The sequence below is a fragment of the Myotis daubentonii genome, chromosome 2 (assembly GCF_963259705.1).
Source record: "Myotis daubentonii chromosome 2, mMyoDau2.1, whole genome shotgun sequence".
NCBI lineage: Eukaryota > Metazoa > Chordata > Mammalia > Chiroptera > Vespertilionidae > Myotis > Myotis daubentonii.
In genome coordinates this window covers 132,867,180-132,892,702 of record NC_081841.1, presented here as the reverse complement: position 1 = coordinate 132,892,702, position 25,523 = coordinate 132,867,180, and the positions used below count along the sequence as shown (strand labels likewise).

Here is a 25,523-nt window from a genome sequence, read left to right as displayed (position 1 = left end):
TATTTTTTACATTCATCATATACTGTGTTTTTGTCGCTCGAACGAATTTTATTATTTCTTCAAGGTTCTTCACATACGTACACCTTAAGAGATGTCAAGTAGGCGTAACATGTTCTCAAAAAATTAGGGTTGGCACGCAGAAGAATTTTGAGTCAGAGATTTTGCTGGTTTTGGCACGCACTCACAAAAAGGTTGCCCACCCCTGCCCTAGTCCCTAACACTAACCCCACCTCCTAACCCTAACCCCTAACCCTAATCCTAATCCTATCCCTAACCCTAACTCCTAACACTAACCCTATATCTAACCCTAACCATTTCACTCTCCTACAAATTTCAAGTCTCTTTAAAGAAACTAAATAAAAAAAATTTTAAAGTACAATTTGGTAGTTACAGACTAGTCACAGGGATGTAAAGTACAGCATAGGGAATGTAGTCAATTATACTGTAATCGCTGTGTCGGATATGAGATTTATTGGGATGATCACTTACTAAGTTACATAATGTGTAATTACTGGGTTGTACACCTGAAACTAATATTGTATGTCAACTGTAATTGAAAAATAAATTATTTTAAATTGACTAGAGCTAATAAATGTATTCAGCAAAGTTGTAGGGTGTATGATCAACACAAAAATTCAGCTGTTTTATATATCAGCAATGAAGAATATGAAAAGGAAATAAGGAAATTAAGAAAACTTTTATTTACTAAAGCTTCCAAAAGGATAAAGCACACAGAAATAAATTTGCCCAAGTTGGTGAAAGACTTGTACATAGAAAACTAATGAAGCATGTTGAAGGAAATAAAAGAGGACTTAACTAAATGTGTAAACACATTATGTGTCCATGGTCTCAAAAACTTAATATTTTTAAGATGTACCACTGCCCAAAGGAATGCTCATATTCAGTTTAATCCTTAACAAAATTTCAATAGCATTTTTTATTTTTTTTTTTAAGAAATGAAAAAGCTGATCCTTAAATTCACATGGAATTACAAGGGGTCCTAAATAGCCAACACAGTTTTGAAAAAGAGCAACAGAGTAGGAGGACTAATACTTCTCAATTTTAAATTTACTGAAATCTACAGTAGTCAAAACACTATGACTCTGGCATAAGAATAGATATGTAGACCAATGGGATAGACTTGAGGCTTCAGAAACAAACTCATACATCTATGGCTAATTTGTTTTTGACGAAGGTGCCAAGACTGTTCAATGGGAAAAGAATAGTTTCTTCTACAAATGGTGCTGGATGACTGAATATCCACATGCAAAAAAAGAAAAATTACACTTGTACCTCAAACCATATACAAAAATTAACTGAAGTAGTTCAACAGCCTAGATATGAAAGCTAAAACTATAAAACCAGAATAAGTCTTCATGGCGTTGGATTTGGCAATAGAGTCTTAGGTATGACACCGAAAGTACAAACACAAAAGTGCAATAACAAAAGTCGATAAATTGGACTGCATTAAAGTTAAGAATTTTCGTACATCAAAGAATTTTATGAGGTAAATGAGTAGATAGCCTACACAATGGGAGTAAATATTTGCAAATCCTATATCTGATAAAAATTTAGTATCCACAATAGATAAAGAACTTTTATTACTCAACAGGAAGACAAGAAAAAAACACAACAGTATTGGATGAATGACCTGCGTACACATTTCTCCAAAGAAGATATACAAATAGCCAACTAGTACATGGCAAGATGCTCAACAAATTATCAATAAACACATAACAAGATGCTCAACATCATTAATCATTAGGGAAATGCAAATCAACCATAATGAGGTATCATTTTTATGTCCAAAGGATGGCTATAATAAAAATACAAGCCTTGGCAAGAATGTAGAGAGATGGGAACCCCTGTATATTTTTGCTGGGCATGTAAAATAATGCAACCGCAGTGGGAAAGTTTGGTGATCCCTCAAAAGTTATACATAGAATTAGCATATCACCCAGCAAGTCAGAGCATAGATATATACCGCAAAGCACTGAAATATGAATGTTGTTGGCAGCACTATCCTCATTAGCCAAAAGGTCAAAATTGTGTATCAGTGTTTGAATGGATACACAAATTCTGCTATATCCATGCAATGGAGTGTTATTCGGCCATAAAAAGGAATAAGTACTGATACATGCTACAACTGGATGAACTACAAACACAGGCTAAGTTAAAGAAAGCAGTCACAAAAGATCACATGTTGTATGATTATATTTATCCAAAGTGGGTAAATTTATGGAGATAGAAGCAAATTTTGATGGTTACTAGCATTCTGGAGAGGGAAAAAGAGTGATCTTTTAATGGGTATATGCTTTTTTTTGAAGTGGTAAAATGTTTTGGAAGTAGATATTGGTAGTCATTTGACAACATTTTGAACATACTAAATGCCATGGAATTAAATACTTTAATGCTAGTTTAAAATTAATTTTATGTTATGTCAATCTCATCTCACCTTACCAAAAAATAATGTTAATAATGACAGGAATGGATTATAACATTGATTTTTTTTTTTAAAAAAAGAATCCATGAGGCCATACTCATACTAAGAAACATTTAAATATGGGGTGTGCGATAAGGGGAAGAATACTGAAAAGAAAGCTCTATTTAATAAAAGAATGCTAACTGGTAAATGTAGAAAGAATGGTGGGAGTTTTTTAAATCCCCTTTTTACACTTACCACAGTAATGATTTAGTAATAATTGCTGAAACCATTGGGTGAAAGACTGTTGGAAAATAGGATATTCACAGAACCTCAAAGTATCACCATATTGATTGTTTATTGCTTTCAAAGGAAAATTGTACCTTATAATAAAGACATCTGACAGATGCCGCCTAAACCAAGTGATCAAACATAATATCAGCCAGATACTCCATTGTGAGAGTGAGTAAATGTGTAACATGCTAACAATTGGTGAATCTAGATGAAGAGTATATGGATGTTCATTGAACTAATCTTGAAGTTTTTCTGTAATATCAAATAGTTCAAAATAAGAAGTTGGGAAAAGGTGAAATTTGAATATAACCCTTCCCTGTTTAATAGCCTTGCCTGAAGATATAACTCCTTAGCTTGATATTTAAAGATTTTCATGATTTAAACCCTGCTTATTATCCCAATATTACCTTTCCATTGCATTTCTCAAACTGGTTTAAACTTTAGGTATACCACACTTCTCCCCCATTTTCAAATTGTCCATGATCTCTTTCCCCCTCTTGACTTGATATATGCTATGTCATTCTCTCCTTGAAATGTTGTCTTCTCATTTTTAGCTTGCTAACTTCTGGTTGTCCTTCTGAACATTATGTAGTTATCTTCTTCTCCAGGATTATTTTTCTGATTATCTGGGATGAGAAGAACCTATAGGACATTGTTTATATCCCTATTATACCACTATGACACTGTACAGTTGAGTACCTGTCTGTCTCCCTCACTAGAATGTGAACTTTTGAGGCCTTAGACTGTGATTTATTTTTTTTTCTTGGTACCTACAGTACATCTTATCTAATAAAAGAGAAACATGCAAATTGACCATACCTCTGTTACACTCACAAGCCACACCCATAAGCCACGCCTACCAGCCAGTCAGAGCGACTATATGCAAATTATCACAACCAAGATGGCGGCTGGAAGCCACAGAGCTAGAGCAAGCAGGAGGCTTGGTTGCCCCAGCGATGGAGGAAGCCAAGCTTCCCGCTTGCCCTGGCTGGCTCCGCTCAAGGCAACAAAGTTTCAATTATAGAAGATAAATAAATCCCAGATACCTGCTTCCAGCCAGCCTCCACTGGGAGCTTGGGTGGCTGGGGGCTGTGGCCAGCCTGCAAACAGCCATCAGCCCCTCACCCAGGCTGGCCACACCTTCATGGGGTGAGGGTCCCCGCTGTGGGGCTTGGCCAGCCTGCAAACAGCCATCAGCCCCTCACCTAGGCTGGCCAGGCACCCCAGCGGGGACCTCCACCCTGAAGGCGCTGTGGCCAGCCTGCAAACAGCCATCAGTCCCTCACCCAGGCTGGCCAGGCACCCCGGCAGGACCCCCCTCCTTCAAGGGGTGTGGCCAATCTGAAAACGGCCCTCAGCTCCTCCCCCAGGCTTGCCAGGCACTCCAGTGGGACCCCCACCCTAATCCAGAACACCCTTCAAGGCAAACCAGCTGGCCCCCACCCGTGCACCAGGCCTCTGTCCTATATAATAAAAGGGTATTATGCAAATTGACCCTAACAGCAGAACGACTGGGAATGACTGGTCACTATGACACACACTTACCACCAGGGGGCAGATGCTCAATGCAGGAGCTTCCCCCTGGTGGTCATTGCGCTCCCACAGGGGGAGCTTTGCTCAGCCACAAGCCAGGCTGACGGCTGCCAGTACAGCACTGGTGGCAATAGCCTCTCCCGCCTCCTCAACAGCGCTAAGGATGTCCGACTGCAGCTTAGGCCTGCTCCCCGCTGGCATGTGGACATCCCCCGAGGGCTCCCAGGCTGCCAAAGGGATTTCTGACTGCCAGCTTAGGCCCAATCCCCAAGGGAGCAGGCCTAAGCCAGCAGGTGGACATTCCCTGAGGGGTCCCAGACTGCGAGAGGGCACAGGCTAGGCTGAGGGACTTCTCCCCCCCCACCCCCCCGCACAAATATTTGTGCACCAGGCCTCTAGTATAAAAGTAGGCGCCAAACAATGGGTGTTTAATATGATTGTCAGATAAATTAATTTTATTGCTTACTGTTTTCTGGATCATATAATTGAAAAGAGGCCTGTTTCTCCTTTTTATTTAATAGCAGGATATATTATTTATGTATATGTCATGTTTGGTTTTCTTAGTTTTATTTATTTTTGTCAACCTTGTAGTGAATGAATTCATTAAAGAAGCAACTAGTGTTTTATAGAACTTCTCAGTACCAGGACTGTGAGATGATCATGATTTTAAAGAAATAACATGTATATAAAGCAAACAGAATTGTGTGACACAGTAAGGACTACTTTAGGTCTTGAACACCATTAAGAATTTAGTGAAATCTAAAGAAAACAGTGAACCCTTTTCTAGAAAATGGTAATATCTACAGAAAGTTTCGTATACAATTCTGGGTAGTTCATAAAGCCTGTGAATAATTATCTATGGCCCCACGTTAAGAACTCTCCTGTTTTAACTCAATGCTAGCTTCGGGTAACATCCTTCAATAATTCACCACCTCTACCAAATTCCAACACTAATTAGAAAAAGAGTGAAAAAGACAGAATGGGTTAAAAATACTTTTAAAAAAGCAGGATTTGCCGAAACCGGTTTGGCTCAGTGGATAGAGCGTCGGCCTGCGGACTGAGGGGTCCCAGGTTCGATTCCGGTCGAGGGCATGTACCTGGGTTGTGGGCACATCCCCGGTGGGAGATGTGCAGGAGGCGGCTGATTGATGTTTCTCTCCCAACGAAGTTTCTAACTCTCTATCTCTCTCCCTTCCTCTCTGTAAAAAATCAATAAAATATATTTTAAAAAACCAAAACAAAACAAAACAAAAAAAAACAGGATTTGTTGGGATTGACAAAAATGTATTAGAAATAAAAGCAAACTGAAAATCCTCTAGCCCATTTTACAAATTTTGTTTTCTTTAAAACAATTCTTGGATCACAGGAAATTAAGAACAAAATAACAGAAAAATTATAAAAAATACTAGTGAAAATATTCTATGTGGTTAAAACTGAGTTCAATAAAATTTAGAGTCTTAAAGTGCATATACTACTAAAAAAATAATGAAATAGGTATTCAAATGAGAAAGTTAGAAAAACATCATGATAAGTTTAAGGAAAATGAAAGAAAATAATAAAAATCTATACTAACAAAAGGGTAATATGCTAATTAGATCAGATAGACTGGACGTCATTCCTGATGTCCTTCCTGACAAAGCCGGGGCCCGGGTGAAGCCACCCTTGGTCCCGGGTGCCTGCGGCTGGCTAGAGGTAGGGAAGCCCGGGTCCCAGTTGCCTATGGCCAGCCAGAGGGAGGGAAGCCAGGGTCCTGGTTGCCTGTGGCCAGCCAGAGGGAGGAAAGCCTGGGTCCTGGTTGCCTGCTGGCAGCCAGAGGAGGGAAGCCTGGGTCCCAGGTGCTGGAGGAAAGCCGTTGCCGGCAGGCGGGGGAAGGAAGGCCTACTCTTGCACGAATTTTCATGCATTGGGCCTCTAGTTGTAAATAAGAGTTAATGCATTAAGCCTGGCCCATGTGACTCAGTTGGTTGAATGCCGTCCCATATGCCAAGAGGTCACAGGTTTGATTCCTGGTCTAGGTACATGCAGATTTCGGCTCAGTCCCCAGTGGGGGCGTGTGAGGAGGCAGCCTATCAATGTTTCTTTCTCATCAATGTTTCTGTCTCTCTCCCCCTCCCTCTCTCTCTAAAAGTTAATAAAACACATTTTAAAAATATAAATAAGTTAATCCATTAAAAGAAACCCACTTAAATAACTGCTATAGCCTCCTGACAGGTCTTCCTATACATACCTGATTGCTACCATGCAGCCAGAGTGATTCTCCATAGCACTACCTGCATAAATAACACTCTTCATTGCCCTTAAAATGACTCACAAGACCCTTTATAACAGACTTGTGCCTACCTTTAAAAATTAGCCACATTAAAAAAGTAAAAACATAAGAAATTAGCTGTGGTTTACTTAACTCAGTATGCCCAGAATATTATTTCAACATGTAATCAATATAAAAACTATTAACAAGGTATTTACATTGTTGGATGTTTTTTGTAATGCCTTTGAAATCCAATATGTGTTTTACACTTACAGCATATCTAAATAGAGACTAGCCGCATTTCAAGAGCTTGATAACCAGCCATAAGTTAAATTTAGAAGCAGTAGAAGATGGTCACAAAGACAAAAATAGATAACATTGGCTATAAGAAAATAATCAACTGTGCTAAAAATTAAGAAGAAAAGGAAATAGGAATATAATTGCAGTATAATATAGTACAATATCATTTTTTAAATATATTTTTATTGTGTTGAGGGATGGGGGGAAGAAAGAGAGAAACATCCATGAGAGAGAAACATCAGTCAGCTGCCTCCTGCATGCCCCTTACTAGGAATTGAGCCCAAAACTCAGGCATGAGTCCTCACCAAGAATCGAGCTGGCAACCTCTCTCTGTACATGGGGTGATGCTCAACTGAGCCACACCTGCCAGGGCTTATTGCTATTATTAATATGCAAAGAATACAAATCACTAGGAATACTTAAGACCCCAAAAGATAACATAAACAGCCAGTTTATAAAAGAGCTAGTAACAAAAATAAAAGATAGCATTTAACCTCATTAAAAATTGAGTACAAATTTAAAAGATAGTAATATACTGTTTTCATCTAGCAAGGTGGCAAAGATTTTAAAACTATAATTTCCAGGTTTATGGAAAATGTGGTAAAAGGCTGTTCCCAAAGACTATGGAGGGAGAATATGAATTAGTAAAACCTTTGTTAAAAGCAGTTTAACAATAGACACAAGAATTAGGAATATATCAAAAGGGAGCAATATTAATTATATAGAGAGGAAAAGTACATACCAAAATGTTCACTTCTGCATTGTTTATAATAACAGCAAACTAAAACGACCTAATTTTCTTACATTAAGAGAATGGTAGAATAGTTTATGGTATAGTCATTTGATGAAACACTGTGAATAATAACATGGAAAAATCTTTTTATAATATTTGAATACATAACAGGAGATCATATATTTATGTTTAAGGAAAAAATTTAAGCTATGTGTAGAGAACAAGACTAAGAAATTTATCAGAATGTTAACAATCTTAGGATAGATGGACCTCAGATTTTTTTCCAGTTTTCTGTTTTTCAAATGCCATAAAATTGGTGAGTACAGTAGGTCCTTGGGTTACGTCGGAGATCCATTCCTACAGTTCGATTTTCACTATAAGTCAGAACCCACCTACATAAGCACCTGCGTCACACATGGAGCACATACACAGCAGTCATGTAACAGTAAAAAAATTTAAAAGAAAGACAGCAATTCCTGACCTTTACTTGTGGTAAGTAAATAATAAAAAACATAAAGCACATATATACATATGTCGAAATGACGGAACTTTTTTTTTAATAAATAAATTGGAGATGGTGACGTAACCACGAAATGATGTATGTTGAGTCTGACGTAACCCGAGGACTGCCTGTATTATCTATAAAATTACAAGAAAACTACTTAAAGTGGTGGGATTCTTAAATATAATTTTAAAAGTCATATTGATTCAAATATGCTCTACTTACAAAGCTGTATTTTATGTTTTAATGAACGCAGTGCTTAGCAGCAGATGAACTAAATGTAAATGATCCAAATACTCTGTGGTTTGCATGTTTCATAGTGACGTTTATTAACTTTCCAGTAAAAGTTTGCCACTAACTTTTTCTTATTCCCTTATTTTTGACTTAAGTCTAACCTCTAGAAAAGTGAAATAATACTTTTTTAACTAATGTGTAAAATGTGTAATCCCCATTTTCCTTTCCCATTTCATAGGATAAAATAGCTCATATCTACTCTCTTACTAGCTCTTGATATACTAATTTGCTCTACTGTTGTTTTGATTAACACTTCTTCCCCTCTTTTTAAGGTTATTCTGGTACAAGTTAACCCAGGAGAAGCATTTACAATAAGAAGAGAAGATGGACAGTTTCAGTGCATTACAGGTAAGAATGGTAATTTATTATTGTTTGAAACGAGAAAAATTTATAATACATAAAAATATATATGCTGGTGATCACTTCCTTTCTTTCTCACTATCACTACACCAAGTCAAACTCTGAGTATCTTGCAGCTTAACAACTGCAGCATCCTAATTAGTCTCTTTGCCCTGGTTTCTTAATTAGTCTTACTATAATATTACTAGAAGCCTTGTGCACGAATTCATGCACATTGAAAGGAAATTAATTAGAAGAAATATTTTAATATCGTTGTTTGCCATTTCTCTATAATAGAAGTGTCAACCAAATTCACAGTCAACAATGACAGATTGAAACATGCATGTGATTGGCCCCAGCGAGAGCTTTATATGTATCACGCATGTGCGAGTCAACTTAGCCTTTTATAGATATAGAATAAACTTGCTTAATTAGACCTGCTTTTTGATGTAACTAAACTTTTCCAGCCCAGTGAAGCACCCCAAATTCTGTTTCAGGTAATTGTCAGCAACACAGCAATAAATATCAACACGAAGCAGATCATTATTATAGATCACACAGAGAGAACAAAGGGTAAAATATTTAACTGCAGCAGTGTTTGACTATATTCTGCGCAGTGAGAAAACCTGAAGTCATTTTCAAGGTCCACCATTTCTTACTTCTTTTCAGTCGGGTCAAGTTTCTATGCTTTCTAAATCTCCTTTTTCCAGCTAATTAAAAGAAAATAGGATTCCACCGAGTCTCCTATCTTCCTACTCCAGGACTTCTGTGAGGATCAAATGAGATGGGCATGGGAAAACACTTCACAGACATTTGTTTAAAGTGTGAAATGTTTGCACCTGGCTATAAAGCAAGTTGTGTTCCTAGGCTGAAGAAATTGCAAGGAGGCTAGTTGTCGCTAGGGAGAGGAAGCTGGGCGTTGCTACATGATGTCATTACCTGGCACCCACAGCAACCATTGCAGGGCTGGGCTGGAATGTGAGCCACATTTTGCGCCATGGGGTCCCAGCAGCGTCGGCTGCGATTTGATGGGCTATTGCTCCGGGGTGGTGGCAGGGCCTGTGTCCCACTTGGGGGAAGCTGGGTGTTGCTTTGTGGGTGTCAGGTCCATGGTGCCGTTTTTCTGTGTGCATCACTGCAGCTCCTGCGTTGAGCGTCCGCCCTCTGGTGGTCAGTGCGCATCATAGCGACTGGTTGGATGGTCAGATACTTAGCATATTAGCCTTTTATATATAAATATATTGTTTATGTCACTCACCTGCTCAAAAATCTTCAGTGAATCCAATTCAGATTCCTTAATCTTTTTTAAAAGATCATTTTATCTTTTTAGTCTTTCAGCTCATTTTCCCTTCAGCACTGTTTTACTTCTAGCTTGGTAAATTATTCACTGTCTTTTGAATCTGTCTTGAACTTACTGTACTATTCTTATCTAGAATTCACCCTTATCACCACCACCCCTAGCCTATCCAAATTCAAACAGTGCTTCAAGACTGAGCTCAGATTTTATCCTTAAAAAGTTTTTTGTCATTTTAATTTGATGATTAGTGACTTTGAGCATTTTTTCATGTGTCTCTTGGTCATCTGTATGTCCTCTTTGAAGAAGTGTCTATTAAGGAAATGTATTCTAAGAATCCTGAAACACCAGTCAGAAAGAATATATGTGCCCCTTTGTTTATAGCACCACTATTTACAATAGCTAAAATCGGGAAACAGCCCAAGTGCCCACCAATAGATGAATAGATAAAAAAAGCTGTGGTGCCCTGACCGGTTTGCCTCAGTGGATAGAGCGTCGGCCTGTGGGCTCAAGGGTCCCGGGTTCGATTCCAGTCAAGGGCATGTACCTTGGTTGCAGGCACATAACCCAGTGGGGAGTGTGCAGGAGGCAGCTGATTGATGTCTCTCATCGATGTTGCTGACTCTCTATCCCTCTCCCTTCCTCTCTGTAAGAAATAAATAAAATATATTTTTTTAAAAAAAGCTGTGGTACATTTGCATAATGGAATACTATACAACTTTAGACAAGAATGATCTTTTAACTTTTGAGACAGCATGGAGGGGCCTCGAGAGTATTATGCTAAGCGAAATAAGCCAGTCAGAGAAAGACAAGTATCACATGATCTCATTTCTATGTGGAATAAAATGAAAATAAACTGACAAACAAAATATCCAGAGACATGGAAGCATGGAACAGACTGGAGAATCTCAGAGGCAAGGGGGAATTGGTAGTGGGGAAGGCCGGCAAGAAGTTAAACAAAGAACTTATATGCATGTATCCATAATCCATGGACACAAACTGTAATTAGTGTGGTAAGCCTGGGATGGGCCGGGGCCAGGTGGAGAGGGACAATAGGGGGGAAAAGGGAGGACATTTGTAATACTCTCAATAGTAAAGATAAAGTAAAAAATATTTTTAAATAAAAAATAAATTAACGTTTTTTGTAAAGTCTTTAGTGAGTATTCCCTCCACATTGCTCACTAGCCATCCCTCCCCTCCCCCCACGTTACTCACTAGCCACCCCCTACAAACACACTTGTAACAAACAAAGATGTCTCCAGATACCACCAGATGTTCCGGGGTGGTGGGATTGAGGGGCAGGCACAAAATCACCCCCAGTTGAAACCATCTGCTCTATGTGAAGACAAAAGCAATATAAAGGTCACTGACTTTGTATTTAGAGAACCTGGGTTTAAATCCCAACTCTGTCACTGATTGTCTGTGTAAACTTTCATATGTTATTTAACCTCTATCAGGTACATTTCTTATCTGTAAAATTTCCATTCTTGTGAGAATAATAGTACACCTCTTAGGATAATTGTGAGGATTAACTGATACGTGTGTAAAGCACTCTAAAGCAGATCTGGCACATATAAGGCATTCAATAAATTGTGGTGTTAATTATTTCATAGAAAGTTACTCCATCTTCTGTGAAACTTCATAATACCAATTATTGTGCCATTATTTAGCAAGTAACTATGTTCTTTCTTAGAACATTTCTTCTTGTTTTAAAGCCATTAAAATTTTGTGTGTTCAACTTGAAATGTTTATATAGTCTCTTCAACTTAAGTTTTGAGCACTTTAAGAGCAGATACCATTTCTTACATTTCTTTGCATACCCTTCAGTTATTGGCCTTCCATATATTGAGTACCTAAATAATAGGCTTTCATTTGAAAAGAGCTCATTAGAAGTAGGGTGACCATATGCCTTATCATCCAACCCAGCATACTTCTGAAAACGAAAGAGGACCCTAGCAATTACTCCAAGACAACTGTTGTCAGCCAAGATTATCCCAGGAAACCAGGGCTTATAATACCTCCCATTTTACCTGGTCTGTCTATTCGATTTAATCAAAGAAGAAATAGATCTGACTCTTTCTAGAGAAGCAGTTAGCTCAGTACTTACAATTAAAAATTTTAGCCTGCTATCTAAACCTTACATGTCTTGGAGTTAGCACTTTCTCTAAGTTAATTTAAATCGTTTGTATGACAAAAAAGGTAACTTCAAAAAAGGAAGGATCCACATATTATGAGCTTAAAAGAAACCAAATAACAGGTCTTTATGCAATATAGTGAACTTTGCCTCTTTACTGGTCAATTAGGTTTTCATAAAAAATATTTTTTACTGGGTACCTCTTAGAATGTAAGTTTCTAAGAGCACCCACCTTAGATTTGTTTGTATATCTCTTTTAAAATTGTCTTCAATAAATATTGTTTATGATGGAAGCATTTTAACTAATACAAAATTGGTCTTTTTAAACACATCTGGGGGAGAAATCAAGATGGCGGCATAGGTAAACACCGGAAATTGCTGCATTGCACAACCACTTCAAAAATACAACTAAAAGACAAAACGGACATCATCCAGAACCACAGGAAGGCTGGCTGAGTGGAAATTCTACAACTAGAAGGAAAGAGAAAAGCACACTGAGACTCAGAGGAGGTGCGAAAGTAAAGTGCAGAGGTACGGAGGCACATGTGGAAAGGGCAGGCAACTGAGGACGCGACTGTCTTTTTCAATCGGGAGGGAGTCTCAAGCTCCCCATGGCCCTGACTCCAGTTCTGGGCGAGTCTCTGGGGACCAGACTCATACGGGGAGAAACTGGACTGTCTGGCAGAGGGCAGAACTTGAGGGCGGCTTTCTCTCAGAGGTGCTTGCAGCGATTACTGCGGGACACTGAGACCCAGGGCCTCTTTGGGTAGGACTGAGGATCAGCCATAGCTGTTTGCTTCGCCCTGTTGATTCCCTGAGACCCCGCCCCACCCAAGCTGTGTGCAGGGGCTTTTGCATATGAATGACCTGGCCCCTTGCAATCTAAAATCACCTAACAAACTGCAGCTGGGTCAGAGAGACCCAGAACATCCAAAAGAAGGCCCAAGGCCCCACAGCAGCTTGCATGGCTTCACAGCTGGGCCTCATTTGGGCACCTCCAAACCGCAAACAAAGAAGAGGAATCTGCAGATCTCTCCATAGCTCCTCCTGGGTAGCCTCAAACAGAGGCTAAATTAGAACTTCCTTAGAGATCCAAGTGCCAGTGTACCCAGGGGTCAGAGTGGGACCATCCAGATTACAACTCCTCAGATCCATAACGGACACACTCAGGGGGCAGAATCAGTGAGCACCAAAGCCCCACTGAAGCAAGTCTTGCCCCAGAAGGGTGTCTCCAGCACAGAAGTTCTCCTACCACAGACACAGCTGATTCTCACAGCCAGTTGGCCTGGAGGTCAATTCCTCCCAGTGATACCTACAACAATCAAGGCTCAACTACAACAAGACTGTGCACACAGCCCACAAAGGGGTGCACCAAGAGTGTCCACCTCAGGTAATGGGGGAGGCTGAGCTACTGGGTCCTATAGGACAGCTAGCACAGAAAGCCACCCTATCAACACAGGGAAGCAGCCAAAATGCGGAGACAAAGAAACAGGTCACAAATGATAGAAATGGAGGAAAGCAAACTACTGGATATAGAGTTCAAAAGCACACTTTTAAGGTTTTTCAAGAATTCTCTAGAAACCGCCGATAAACTTAGTGAGACCCTCGAGGTTATGAAAAAGGACCAACTAGAAATTAAGCACACACTGACTGAAATAAAGAATATTATACAGAGCTCCAGCAGCAGACTAGAAGATCGCAAGAATCAAGTCAAACATTTGAAATACGAAGAAGCAAAAAACACCCAACCGGAAAAACAAAGAAAAAAGAATGCAAAAATATGAAGATAGTGTAAGGAGCCTCTGGGACAACTTCAAACGTACCAATATCCGAGTTATGGGGGTGCCAGAAGAAGAAAGAGAGCAAGATATTGAAAACCTATTTGAAGGAATAATGACAGAAAACTTCCCCTACCTGGTGAAAGAAATAGACTTACAAGTCCAGGAAGCGCAGAGAACCCCAAACAAAAGGAATCCAAAGAGGACCACACCAAGACACATCATCATTAAAATGCCAAGAGCAAAAGACAAAGAGAGAATCTTAAAAGCAGCAAGAGAAAGAAACTCAGTTACCTACAAGGGAATACCCATACTACTGTCAGCTGCTTTCTCAACAGAAACTATGCAGGCCAGAAGGGAGTGGCAAGAAATATTCAAAGTGATGAATGCCAAGAACCTACAACCAAGATTACTTTATCCAGCAAAGCTATCATTCAAAATTGAAGGTCAGATAAAGAGCTTCACAGATAAGGAAAAGCTAAAGGAGTTCATCACCACCAAACCAGTATTTTATGAAATGCTGAAAGGTATCCTTTAAGAAGAGGAAGAAGAAGAGAAAGGTAAAGATACAAATTATGAACAACAAATGTGCATGTATCAACAAGTGAATAAATAATGTGATGAACAGAATGAACTGGTGATTATAATAGAATCAGGGACATAGAAAGGGAATGGACTGACTATTTTGGGGGGGAAAGGGATGTGGGAGATGTGGGAAGAAACTTGACAAAACTCGTGCACCTATGGATGAGGACAGTGGGTGGGGAGTGAGGGCGGAGGGTGGGGCGGGAACTGGGAGGAGGGGAGTTATGGGGTAAAAAAAAGAGGAACAAATGTAATAATCTGAACAATAAAGATTTAATTTAAAAAAAAAGACAACAGGACTGAGAACCTGCACACAGAACCTAGACACAGAACCTAGAGACGAACCTAGAGACAGAACATGGCGAAAGATCCTGGACAGAAACTGGCAACAGAACCTAGCGAGAGAACCTGACTGAAGAACCTAGAGACAGAACCTGGCTACAGAACTTGGATAGAACATGGCAAGAGAACCTGACTAGAACCTGGTGACCGAACCTGGCTGGAGAACCTGGACAGAACCTAGCAAGGGAACATGGCTACAGAACCTGGCTGGAGAACCTGGACAGAACCTAGCAAGGGAACATGGCTACAGAACCTGGCTGGAGAACCTAGCAAGAGAACATGGACACAGAACCTGGCTGGAGATCCTAACCAGAACTTCACTGGAGATCCTGAACAGAACTTGGCTGGAGATCCTGGCTAGGCTGCTGATCAACTGAATGCTGTCTCCGTGTCATTCCTTCTTCGCGGACTCCGTCTACACCTTTGGGAACCCCTGGACCTGCTGGGGTTGGACCCCAGCAAATATCACCGTATTCTTTTCTTCCGTAATCATTCATGATCCTATGGCAATTTTGTCTGTTTATAATAATAAATGATTAACTCCTGTTACTGGAAGATTAAACAATACATCTGTAATTTTTTACAAATGTCTTAAACTAGTAAATGCAACTATGTGTCACCTGTATAAAATGTCAACAGTGTAAACTGAACTGATATGAAGTTGTGATACAGTTGTACTTAGCTAGTTCTTTTTTCTTTTTCTTTTTTTAAGCTAGTTTTTAATAATAGGAAAGGAGCAAAGGAAAGGCCAGATATTATAGGCATGTCATTTGGGCAGCTTCACTAGGAAGCTACTTTACACTCCATAGGGGTCCAACAAAGGGAAGATAGACACATGCCCAGTAAAGGTGCTTGCTGTCAACCACACCTGAGGACAGAGATGGTTGGCCAGAATGAGTGTGGCCACTGCAAGAGTGCAGACACTGGGAATACAGAGCCCTTAATCAAAGAAGTTTGCTCTCCTGCTCTCTTGTGTGCTCTTGGCTCTTTTAGGACTTGAGTGACTCTGAGATTATTTGGCTCTTTTGCTCCTGTGTTCCTGCATTTGCCCACATGACCAATGGCCATGTGAACCCCACACACAATAGACGAATGGACCATATCTAGCCTGATGCTGAACGGGACCCAGCTCCAACAAGGAAAGGAAACTCTGGACACTGGCTTTGTTTCTAGCTTTACTAAACCTCAGCAACACTTCTTCTATGACTGGACTAGGGAAATCGGACTTTGGAAACCATGGTGTAATTCCAGGGAAATAAAGCTTTGTACTATAAAAAAAAAGGGTAATATGATATTAGACTGAACATCTTCCAAACATCCTTCTGGACAAAGCCATGGTGGCGGGGCTGAGGCAGAGGCGTTTAGAGGCGATTAGGCAGGCAGGGGAGAGCAGTTAGGAGGATCAGGCTGGCAGGGGAGAGCAGTTAGGGGGGTCAGGCCAGCAGGCAGGTGAGTGGTTAGGAGCCTGCATTCCCGGGGGATCCCAGATTGGAGAGGGTGCAGGCTGGGTTCAGGGACCCCCCCCCCCCTCCCGTGCACGAATTTCGTGCACCAAGCCTCTAGTAGGAGGATAATCGACTATTGTATGAGTGTAATATTTTGTTTATCCATTCATCAGTTGATGGACATTTAGGTTGTTTCCACATTTGGGCTATTATGAACACCGGTTATAAACATTCATGTACAAGTTTTTGTGTGCACATAGGTTTTCATTCCTCTTGAGTACATACTGAAGTGAAATTGCTGGGTCATATGGGAACTTTTTCTTTTAACTTTGAGGAATGTCAAACTGTTTCTGAGGTGACTGCACCATTTTACATTCCTTCCACCTGGATATGAGGGTTCCATAACCTTGTTAACACTTTATCCATCTTTTTTATTATACCTATCCTAGTGGGTATGTTGTTTTGTGGTTTCGATTGCATTTCCCTAACGCTTAACAATGTCATACATCTTTTCATGTGCTCATTGGTGCTCATTGGCCACCTGCATATCTTTGGAGAAATGTCTGTTTTGATCCTTTGCCCATTTTATATTGAGTTATCTTTTTATTTTTGAAGTGTAAGAGTTCTTTATATATTCTGGATACAAGTCCCTTATCAGATATATGATTTGCGAATATTTCATCACATTCTGTGGTGGGCTTGTCTCTTTTTTTTTGATGATATTATTCTTTTTCTTTCATGACTCTCCAAAATGAATAAATAGGACTAAAGAAAAATAATTTATTAATGAAATACCTAGTGGTTTTGCATTGTTATGGACCTTCTGCTTTGGTGTTATTCCATGATGCTACATGCAAGAGAAAAAGAATATACAGGTCAGCTCAAGGAAGATCCCATCCACTTGTGGGGGGAGCGTAGGAAATGAGAGCCTGAGTAGGATGAGGAGGGCATGCATCCCCATAGAGCAGTGGTTCTCAACCTTGGATGCACATTAAAGTCACCTGGGAATCTTTTTAAAATCCTGATTTCTGGGCCTCATCCTCCGGAAATTCTGTTTCTTTGTTACTAATGTTGTGGCCTCACCCCGTAACAAAGAAACAGAATTTCCGGAGGATGAGGCCCAGAAATCAGGATTTTTAGAAGATTCCCAGGTGATTCTAATGTGCAGCCAAGGTTGAGAACCACTGCCTTAGAGAAATGGCCTGACGTGGATAATCAGGCTAAGCAGAGTAAAGGAGGAAGTCCACATGATTGGCTGAAGGGTAGAAAAGACTCATATGGAGAGTCTGAGCTTAAATGTGGTGAGAAGAGAATATACACAAAAACAGAGTAGGTAGACAGCACAGGGTATTGAGCTTGTGTGGGACCATGTGGAACCAAGGAGAGGATGACCTCACATGGGGAGAGTAGGGGTTGGCTCAACATAGGAAGTCAAAGCCTTGCATCCATGCTAGAAGGGTCATCTAGTATGGGGAGACAGTGTGGATTTACAGGAGCATCTGCCAGGGGTAGGAATGGTGGCAGAGGTGGAAGATTGATTACATAACACTGGGGACTAATAAAAGAAGCATTATATTAAGAATTATGAAAACCACTTTTCTTAATATCAGAGAAGCAGTTTTAAATGTAGAAAGGGAGAAAACTAGAATAAATCCTGTGGCTCTTAAATCGGAAAATTCAGACATTTTGGATTCAGGGTCTGGGGCAGGAAAAGTACAGGATGTGACTGGAACATATTGTTACTCCAGAAAGAAGGAAGGGCTCAGTTAACCAATAAATTTAATTTTAAAGTATTAGATGGAGACATGTCAGAAGACATAGTATGCAGCTGGAAGGAACTTTCGCTAGCTAAAGTAAGCACAATTTGAACATCAAAATAATAGTAGACGTGGATTAGAGTCTACTGAATAAAATAAGAAACAATGAGTCCACAAGTTAATTAATTAATTATTTTTAAAAGTTTGGTGCCAGGACTGACCGGCAGACCCTGAACAACGGATGAACAGATTGCTCTAACACATTTTTCAGTGAAAGAGAGGGAAAAGGCACTACTTGGCTATCGCCACTCTGTTCGCCTGCCTCCTTTGGCTTTTATTGTCCTAACAGCTTGAACTAAAATTAATCTCTAGATCAATCAGCAGGGTAAGTATCCTTGAGAAAGTATATGCTTCTACAAGGTTGGGTCTTTAAAGACTAAACATAGAGATTCTAGCAAAACACCCTGGGTGATCGGGCTTGTTTGGAAAAGTCAAGGTAGGGGCTACTGCTTTTGGCAAGGTCCCCTCAGAGGCCCCCAACCTTTGAGAGAATCTTCCTTACAGACATTCCAATCAAGTCCTGTGCTTCCCCACAGTTTGGTGAAAAAGAAATGGGCAACTTACATAGTTCAAAGTACCTTCCCACAAAATACCATTAAAGGCAAAACAAAACAAAAAAACACATAACTTTAGCCTGGCAGGCACCATTTTAATCAAGTGATCAAATTGTATGTCATCAGTAATGGCAGAAATCAAAATTGTATGCTACTATCTGATATGATGCATTGAGAGAAACATGGCATCACTTCTATGATATTTCTTCCAAAAATGTATAATCTGAATTTAGACCCAAGGGAACAGTAGACAAACTTAAAGACATTCTACAAAATAATCTATACTAATAAAAGGGTAATATACTAATTAGACCAGGAGACCTTCCCGACGTCCTTCCAGACAAAGCCAGGGGTTTGGCCAGCCTGCAAACTGCACCCAAATGGCCCTCAGCCCCTTTCCCAGGCCGGCCACACCCCACCCCCAGTGGGAACAAAGCCATGGTGGCAGGGCCGAGGCAGAGGCAGTTAGGGGCGATCAGGCCAGGAGTGGAGGGCAGTTGGGGGTGATCAGGCTGGCGGGGGAAGAAGTTGGGGGCAAGCAGGCTAGCAGGGGGAGGGGCTGTTGGGGGTGATCAGGCTGGCATGGGGGACAGTTCAGGGCGAGCAGGTCAACAGGGGGGGAAGTTGGAGGCAAGCAGGCCCGCAGGGGGACAGTTGGGGGTTATCAGGCTGGTAGGGGGGACAGTTGGGGTGAGCAGGCCAGCAGGGTGGGCAGTTGGGGGAAATCAGGTCAGCACGGGGGGGGGGGGGTAGTTGGGGGCGAGAAGCCTGGCAGGGAGGCAAGCAGGCCAGCAGGAAGAGTTAGGGGCGATCAGGCAGGCAGGCAGGTGAGCGGTTAGGAGCCAGCGGTCCTGGATTGTGAGAGGGATGTCCGACTGCCGATGTAGGCCTGTGGGATCAGGCCTAAACTGGCAGTCAGACATCCCCCGAGGGGTCCCAGATTGGAGAGGGTGCAGGCTGGGCTGAGGGACACCCCCTCCCATGCATAAGTTTCATGCACCAGGCCATTAGTCTATATATATAAAAGCCTAAGCTACTGGCTACTGTTCCACCATTCACCTGGTAGCTATGACATGCACTGACCACCAGGGGGCAATCACACAATGAATAGGCCTGGAAACATGGAACAGGCTGATGAAGGGAGGTGGGGGGAGGGCAGGAAGAGATTAACCAAAGATCTTATATGCATACTATATAGTCCCAGTGTACGGATTCATGCACCGGTGGGGTCCCTCGGGCTGGCCTGCAGGTATTGGGCTGAATCCATGCACTGAGACTCCAACATCCCTCAAGGGGTCCCGGATTGTGAGAGGGTGCAGGCCAAGCTGAAGGACCCACTAGTACACGAATCCGTGCACCGGGCCTCGAGTTAATCTATAATCTCAAAGTCAGGATTATGAAAGTCAAAGAAAGACTGAAAAAATGTTCGTTCAGACTATAAAATAAAGGGAAATGCCAACTAAATGCAATATGTGATTCTGAACAGATTCTTTTCCTAGAAAGCACATTGTTAGGACAGCAGTTAAATTTTGAATACAGTTTTTTAACACATTGTTTGCGGGTAGTTTTTATCGCGTGCTAACAGGTGGCGCGGGCCATTTTTGCTAATTTTTTGCACAAATGGCAACGTTCAGTAAAATTACGATAACTTTAGTTTATGTATTTATACGTTACCCGCATTCTACCGCTAGCCTATAAAAAACGTATTAATACGTGTCCCGCGCTCTACTACCGGTCAACGTAAAACGTATAAGTAAAACGTATAAATACGTTTCCCGCATACAATGTGTTAATTAGATGGTTTATTTTTCTGATTACAAAGTACCGCAAGCTGGCTCAAAACAACAGAAATTTAATATCTCAGTTCTGGAACCTAGAAATCCAAGATCAAGGAGTCAGCAGGATTAGTTCTTCTGAGGGAGAATTCATACCTCTCCTGCTGGTGATGGCCAGAAATCCTCAGGATTTCTTGGCTTATAGATGTATCACTACAGTCTCTCTCTCTCTCCATCTTCACATGGCCTTCTCCCTGTGTTTCTCTGTTTTCACATGCCTGTCTTTTTACAAGGATATTATATTGGACTAGAGGCCCAATGCACGAAATACATGCAAGAGCAGGCCTTCCTTTCCCCAGCTGCTGGCACCGGCTTCCCTCTGGCACCCAGAACCTGGGCTTCCCTCCAGCCGCCGGCAGGCACCCAGGACCCAGGCTTCCCCCCAGCCGCCAGCTTCATCTGGTAGGACGCCCAGTCGAATTAGCATATTACCCTTTTATTATTATGGATTAGGAGCCCACTGTACCATAACATGACCTTATCTTAACTATTATTTGCAATGACCCTATTCCCAAATAAAGTCACATTCTAGGGCACTAGTACTTAAATGTATCTTTTTGGGCAGTTGTAGTTCAACCTATAACAAATAGTGATAAAGTATTAATGTTAATTTTCTGGTTTTGATGGTTGTGTTTTTATATTAGACAATGTCCTTATTTATATGAATTACATACTAAAGTATTCCATGGGTGATAGGCCATCATGTCAGCATCTTAGTTCAAATAGTTTAGGGAAGAAAGTTTTTTCTGTCTCTGGACATGCAATATTTTTTGTAAGTTTGTGATTCTTTAAAATTTTTTAAAGGTATGTTATGTGAAGAACATATTAGATATCTTAGCAGCTTTGGGAGGACCAGAGAGCCAGACCGAACTTTAGGAACAATGCCCCTAAACCATGCTAGAGAACAGATCTGATTGGGAAATCATCATGATGATTGTACCCATACCCATGCCATCTTTACAAAGAACTCAATATTACTTGCTTTCAGCACAGATACCTCTTCTGCAATAGGAATCTTGTAGCTATCTACCACTGCTTCCTAGGTTATCAGCATCTATAGGAACAAAGTTACCTTACACCAAGGTGATTCCTCCAACTCAAAACGGAGTTTCAGATCCTATGCACCAAAACAAATGACAATGTCTACTACGTGCAAGAGTGGAGGACTTAACTTTATAAGTAGAACTTGCTTATTTTAGTAGAACTAGAGCTAAATATGTGTTACCTAGTGAATCTCATTTGCAAAAGTGAAAACAAATGAAATCTTAGACTACAAAAATAAATATAAATTCAAAACAGATGGTGTAGTACTCTGGTTATATGCTATCCTTTTAACATGTTTCTTAAAGGTATTGACAACTTGAGCTTGAACCTAGGAAGGTAAGTAGGAGAGCATAAAATTATGAAATCCTCCTATATAATAAAAGGGTAATACGCAAATCAACTGAACAGCGGAATGACCGGTCACTATGAGCACACTAACCACCAGGGGGCAGACACTCAACGCAGGAACTGCCCACAGGTCACAGGCCCCGATTGCCCGACAGGGATCGGGGAACTGGGGGGGGCGGGGGGGGGCGGTGGCAGCAGACTCAGGTGGCGCCAGGCCAAGGCCCCTGCCCTGCTGGTTGCCCCACACACACAGGGCGACCTGCCACAGGGAATGGGGCCGGGGAGTGGGCAAGTACAGCCAACCTCTTGGTCCCTCCCCCAGGCCTGCAGGCTCCAATTGCCAATGGCAAATGGGAAACCGGAGGTGAGTGGCAGCAGTTGGCGGGGCCGGGCAGCTTGGGGAAGATGACCCTGATCGCAGGCCAGGCCTAGGGACCTCATCCGTGCACAAATTTCATGCACCGGGCCTCTAGTCATTATTATAAAAGACTACAAAAATATGTGAAGGATGTTTAACTTAGAAAAAAGAGCTGTGACTTGGAATACATGTTTTCTGCACCTTTAGAAGGCAGACTTTAATAGGTGAGAGTTACTAGGAAACCAATTTTCTCTCACAGAGAAGAACTATCTAACAATTATGTCAATATAATAATTGAGTCATTGCTTTGTTTTGTCAGAGTTCCATCATTGTATGTGTTTGTGCACTGGTTAGATGATTTATAAAAGTAATTCTTAGGTAAAAGAAGTTGGATTGGTAAGTGCCAAAATAACCTGTTATTTAGACTGATATCTCTTTATTTAATTTTGGGATGAATACTCTGAACGAGAGTTAAATTTAAAAGCATATCTGTGCATAGGCATATTTTATAAAGTGATTTGGCCAGTGATTGTTTGTTCATAATAGACCTATAACAAGATACCAAGTAGTTAATTTATTAACTCACATTTCTAATGAAATAAATATTTGAGAGAGAAACTTCCACTAAACTTCTGAGTCTTATGGGGGCAGGAACAATGATGCTGTCTTTGTCTTGCTACATAAAAACCTTACTTTACTAAAGTCTCTAAGGAATATTAGCTTCCTACTATTTTGTTTCCTTAACAACAGAAATTGTCTCTTTTTCATTGCTGATGCTGTGTGCTAAAATAATGCCTTTTGCTTAGTTGGCATGCTGTCAATATTTATTAAAATTAACTGCCAAAAGACTTTTAAGTATATTGGTATATATTTTTGCATTGGTAACTCCTATGTACTAAAAACATACTTTTATACATAGGGATATTTTGGTGCCTCAGAGTCTTCAATATGAGCACAAGTTAAGATTGTAGAGTAATATGAAAATGTCCATTTAAATATTTAAATAGTGAGCCATAGATAACACCTGGATGTTGACCATCTGACCAAATTTATTTGGGGTAGGTTTTTGATAACTTTAAATTTCCTTACTACTGGTCTGTCTATTCGATTTTCTATTTTTTCATGATTCAGTCTTGAAAGGTTGTGTGATTCTGAGACTATCTCTTTTAGGTTGTCCAATTTGGTGGGATGTAGCCTTTCATAGTATTCTTATGATCCTTTGCATTTCTGTGGCATCAGTAATAACTTCCCTTTCATTTCTTATTTTATTTGAGTTCTCTCTCTCTCTCTCTCTCTCTCTCTCTCTCGTCTAGCTAAAACTTTGTTTTGTTTCTTTTTTCAAAGAACCAGCTCTTCATTTCATTGGTCTTTTCTGCTGTCTTTTTAGTCTCTATTTCATTTTTTTCTGCTCTGATTTTTTTCTTCTACTGAATTTGGGTAAAGTTATATTGTTTATTTGAGATTTTTGTTTGTTTGTTTGTTTCTTGAGGTAGGCCTGTATTGCCATTAAACTCTTTTTTTAGTAGTGCTTTGCTGCATCCCATAGATTTTGGCATCTCATATTTTTATTTCCACTTGTCTCCATGTATTTTTTATTTCTCCTTTTTCCCCCCCTATTGGCCCAATGATTGTTCAATAGCATATTGTTTAAACTTAACATATTTGTGATTTTTCTTCTTGTACTTAGCATCTTGTTTCATACTGTTGTGGTTGTAAAAGATGTTTGCTATGATTTCTTCTTATTTTTGAGGCTTGTTTTGTTTCTCAATATATGATCTGTCCTTTAGAATATTCCATGTGCACTTCAGAAGAATGTATATTTTCTTGCTTGTGGATGAAATGTTCTATATATCTATTATCTACTCTAAAGTGTCATTTAAGGCTTATGGTTTCCTGTTGACTTTCTGTCTGGATGATCTGTCTTTTGGTGTAAATACAGTGTTAGAGTCTCCTAATATTATTGTGTTGCTGTCTATTTCACCCTTTCGGTCTGTTAATAATTGCTTTATATATTTTGTGCTTCTGAGTTGGGTGCCTATATATTAATAAATGTTTGTCTTCTTGATTGATTGTCCCTTTAATTATTATATAATGTCTATCTTTGTTACCTTTATTAGTTTAAAGCATGTTTTGTCTAATATAAATATAGCTATATCTGCTTTCTTTTGGATACCATTGGCTTGGAGTCTCATCTTCCACTCCTTCACTTGGAGCCTATGTCTGTCTTTGGAACTGATATGAGTCTACTGAAAGCAGCATGTAGTTGTGTCTTGTTTTTTAATTTATCCATCTACTCTGTGTCTTTTGATTGGTGAGTTCAGTCCATTTTTATTTAGGCTGATTATTGATATGTGAGGATTTTTTACTGCCATTTTATCTTTTGTTTTCTGATTTATATCTCCATTGTTTCTTTATACTGTGTTTCTGTCTGCTAATTTTGGTTGGTCGTTTTCTTTGATCTTTTTCTCCATTTCCTCTATTTGTATGTTTTGTGGTTACCATGAGGTTTGCATAAAACATTTCATACATAAAATAGTCCTTTTTCTTTTGATAGCTTCTATTTTCATTTGTTTATATAAGTTCTTTTCTTTTCTCTCCTCCTCTTTTATATTTTTGTTGTCACAAATTATCTCTTTTTATGTTGTGTGTTACGAACTTGAAGTCGTTATAGTTATTCTTTTTTCTCCTTTAACCTTTGTGCTATAATTTAGTGTATAACACCCCTGTTCTGGAAGATGGTTACAATTTTCCGATTCTGTCTACGACTTCATTCAAAGTTTTGTGTACTTTTGCCGTTTGTTTTCAGATAGAAGAGTTCCTTTCAACATTTTTATAAGGCAGGTCTTGTGAACTCCCTCAGCTTTTGTTTGTCTAGGAAAGCCTTTATCTCTCCTTCATATTTGAAAGATAACCTTTCCATATACTGTATTCTTGGCTGGATATTTTCAATTTTTTAATATTTTAGTGTCTTTCTACTCTCTCCTGGTCTGTAGAGTCTCTTCTAATGATAACCTAATGGGGGTTCCTGTGTATGTTATTCTCTTTTTTTCTGCCTGTCTATGGAATTCTTTGATCATTGACTTTTATATTGTTAATATAATTGTGTCAGCTTCCCTAGGCAACGGGGGAGGCAGGGACGGAAGACGGGGCGGCCTCCCCTGGAGACCCCCCTTTGCTGCCGCAGCCCTCGCCCCACGTTCTCACAGGACCAGGCGGCTGGGGCGCGTTTCACAGCGTCTGCCTTTTTTTTTTTTTTTTCCATTTTACAACCCCTCTTGCCCGATGATAAATCTGAGTTCACATCATCTTTTCCTTCAAAAGAAG

General features: G+C 40.2%; 1 protein-coding gene across 3 annotated transcripts in view; it reads left to right on the top strand.

The window, feature by feature from the left end:
- Window positions 1-25,523, top strand: part of FNDC3A (fibronectin type III domain containing 3A) — a 220,369-nt gene that overhangs the window by 58,884 nt on the left and 135,962 nt on the right. For all 3 annotated transcript variants that reach the window (XM_059684646.1, XM_059684645.1, XM_059684644.1), the window contains exon 3: window positions 8,599-8,674. In XM_059684646.1, coding sequence (XP_059540629.1) covers window positions 8,599-8,674 — 76 coding nt within the window. The remainder of the gene's footprint in view (window positions 1-8,598; window positions 8,675-25,523) is intronic.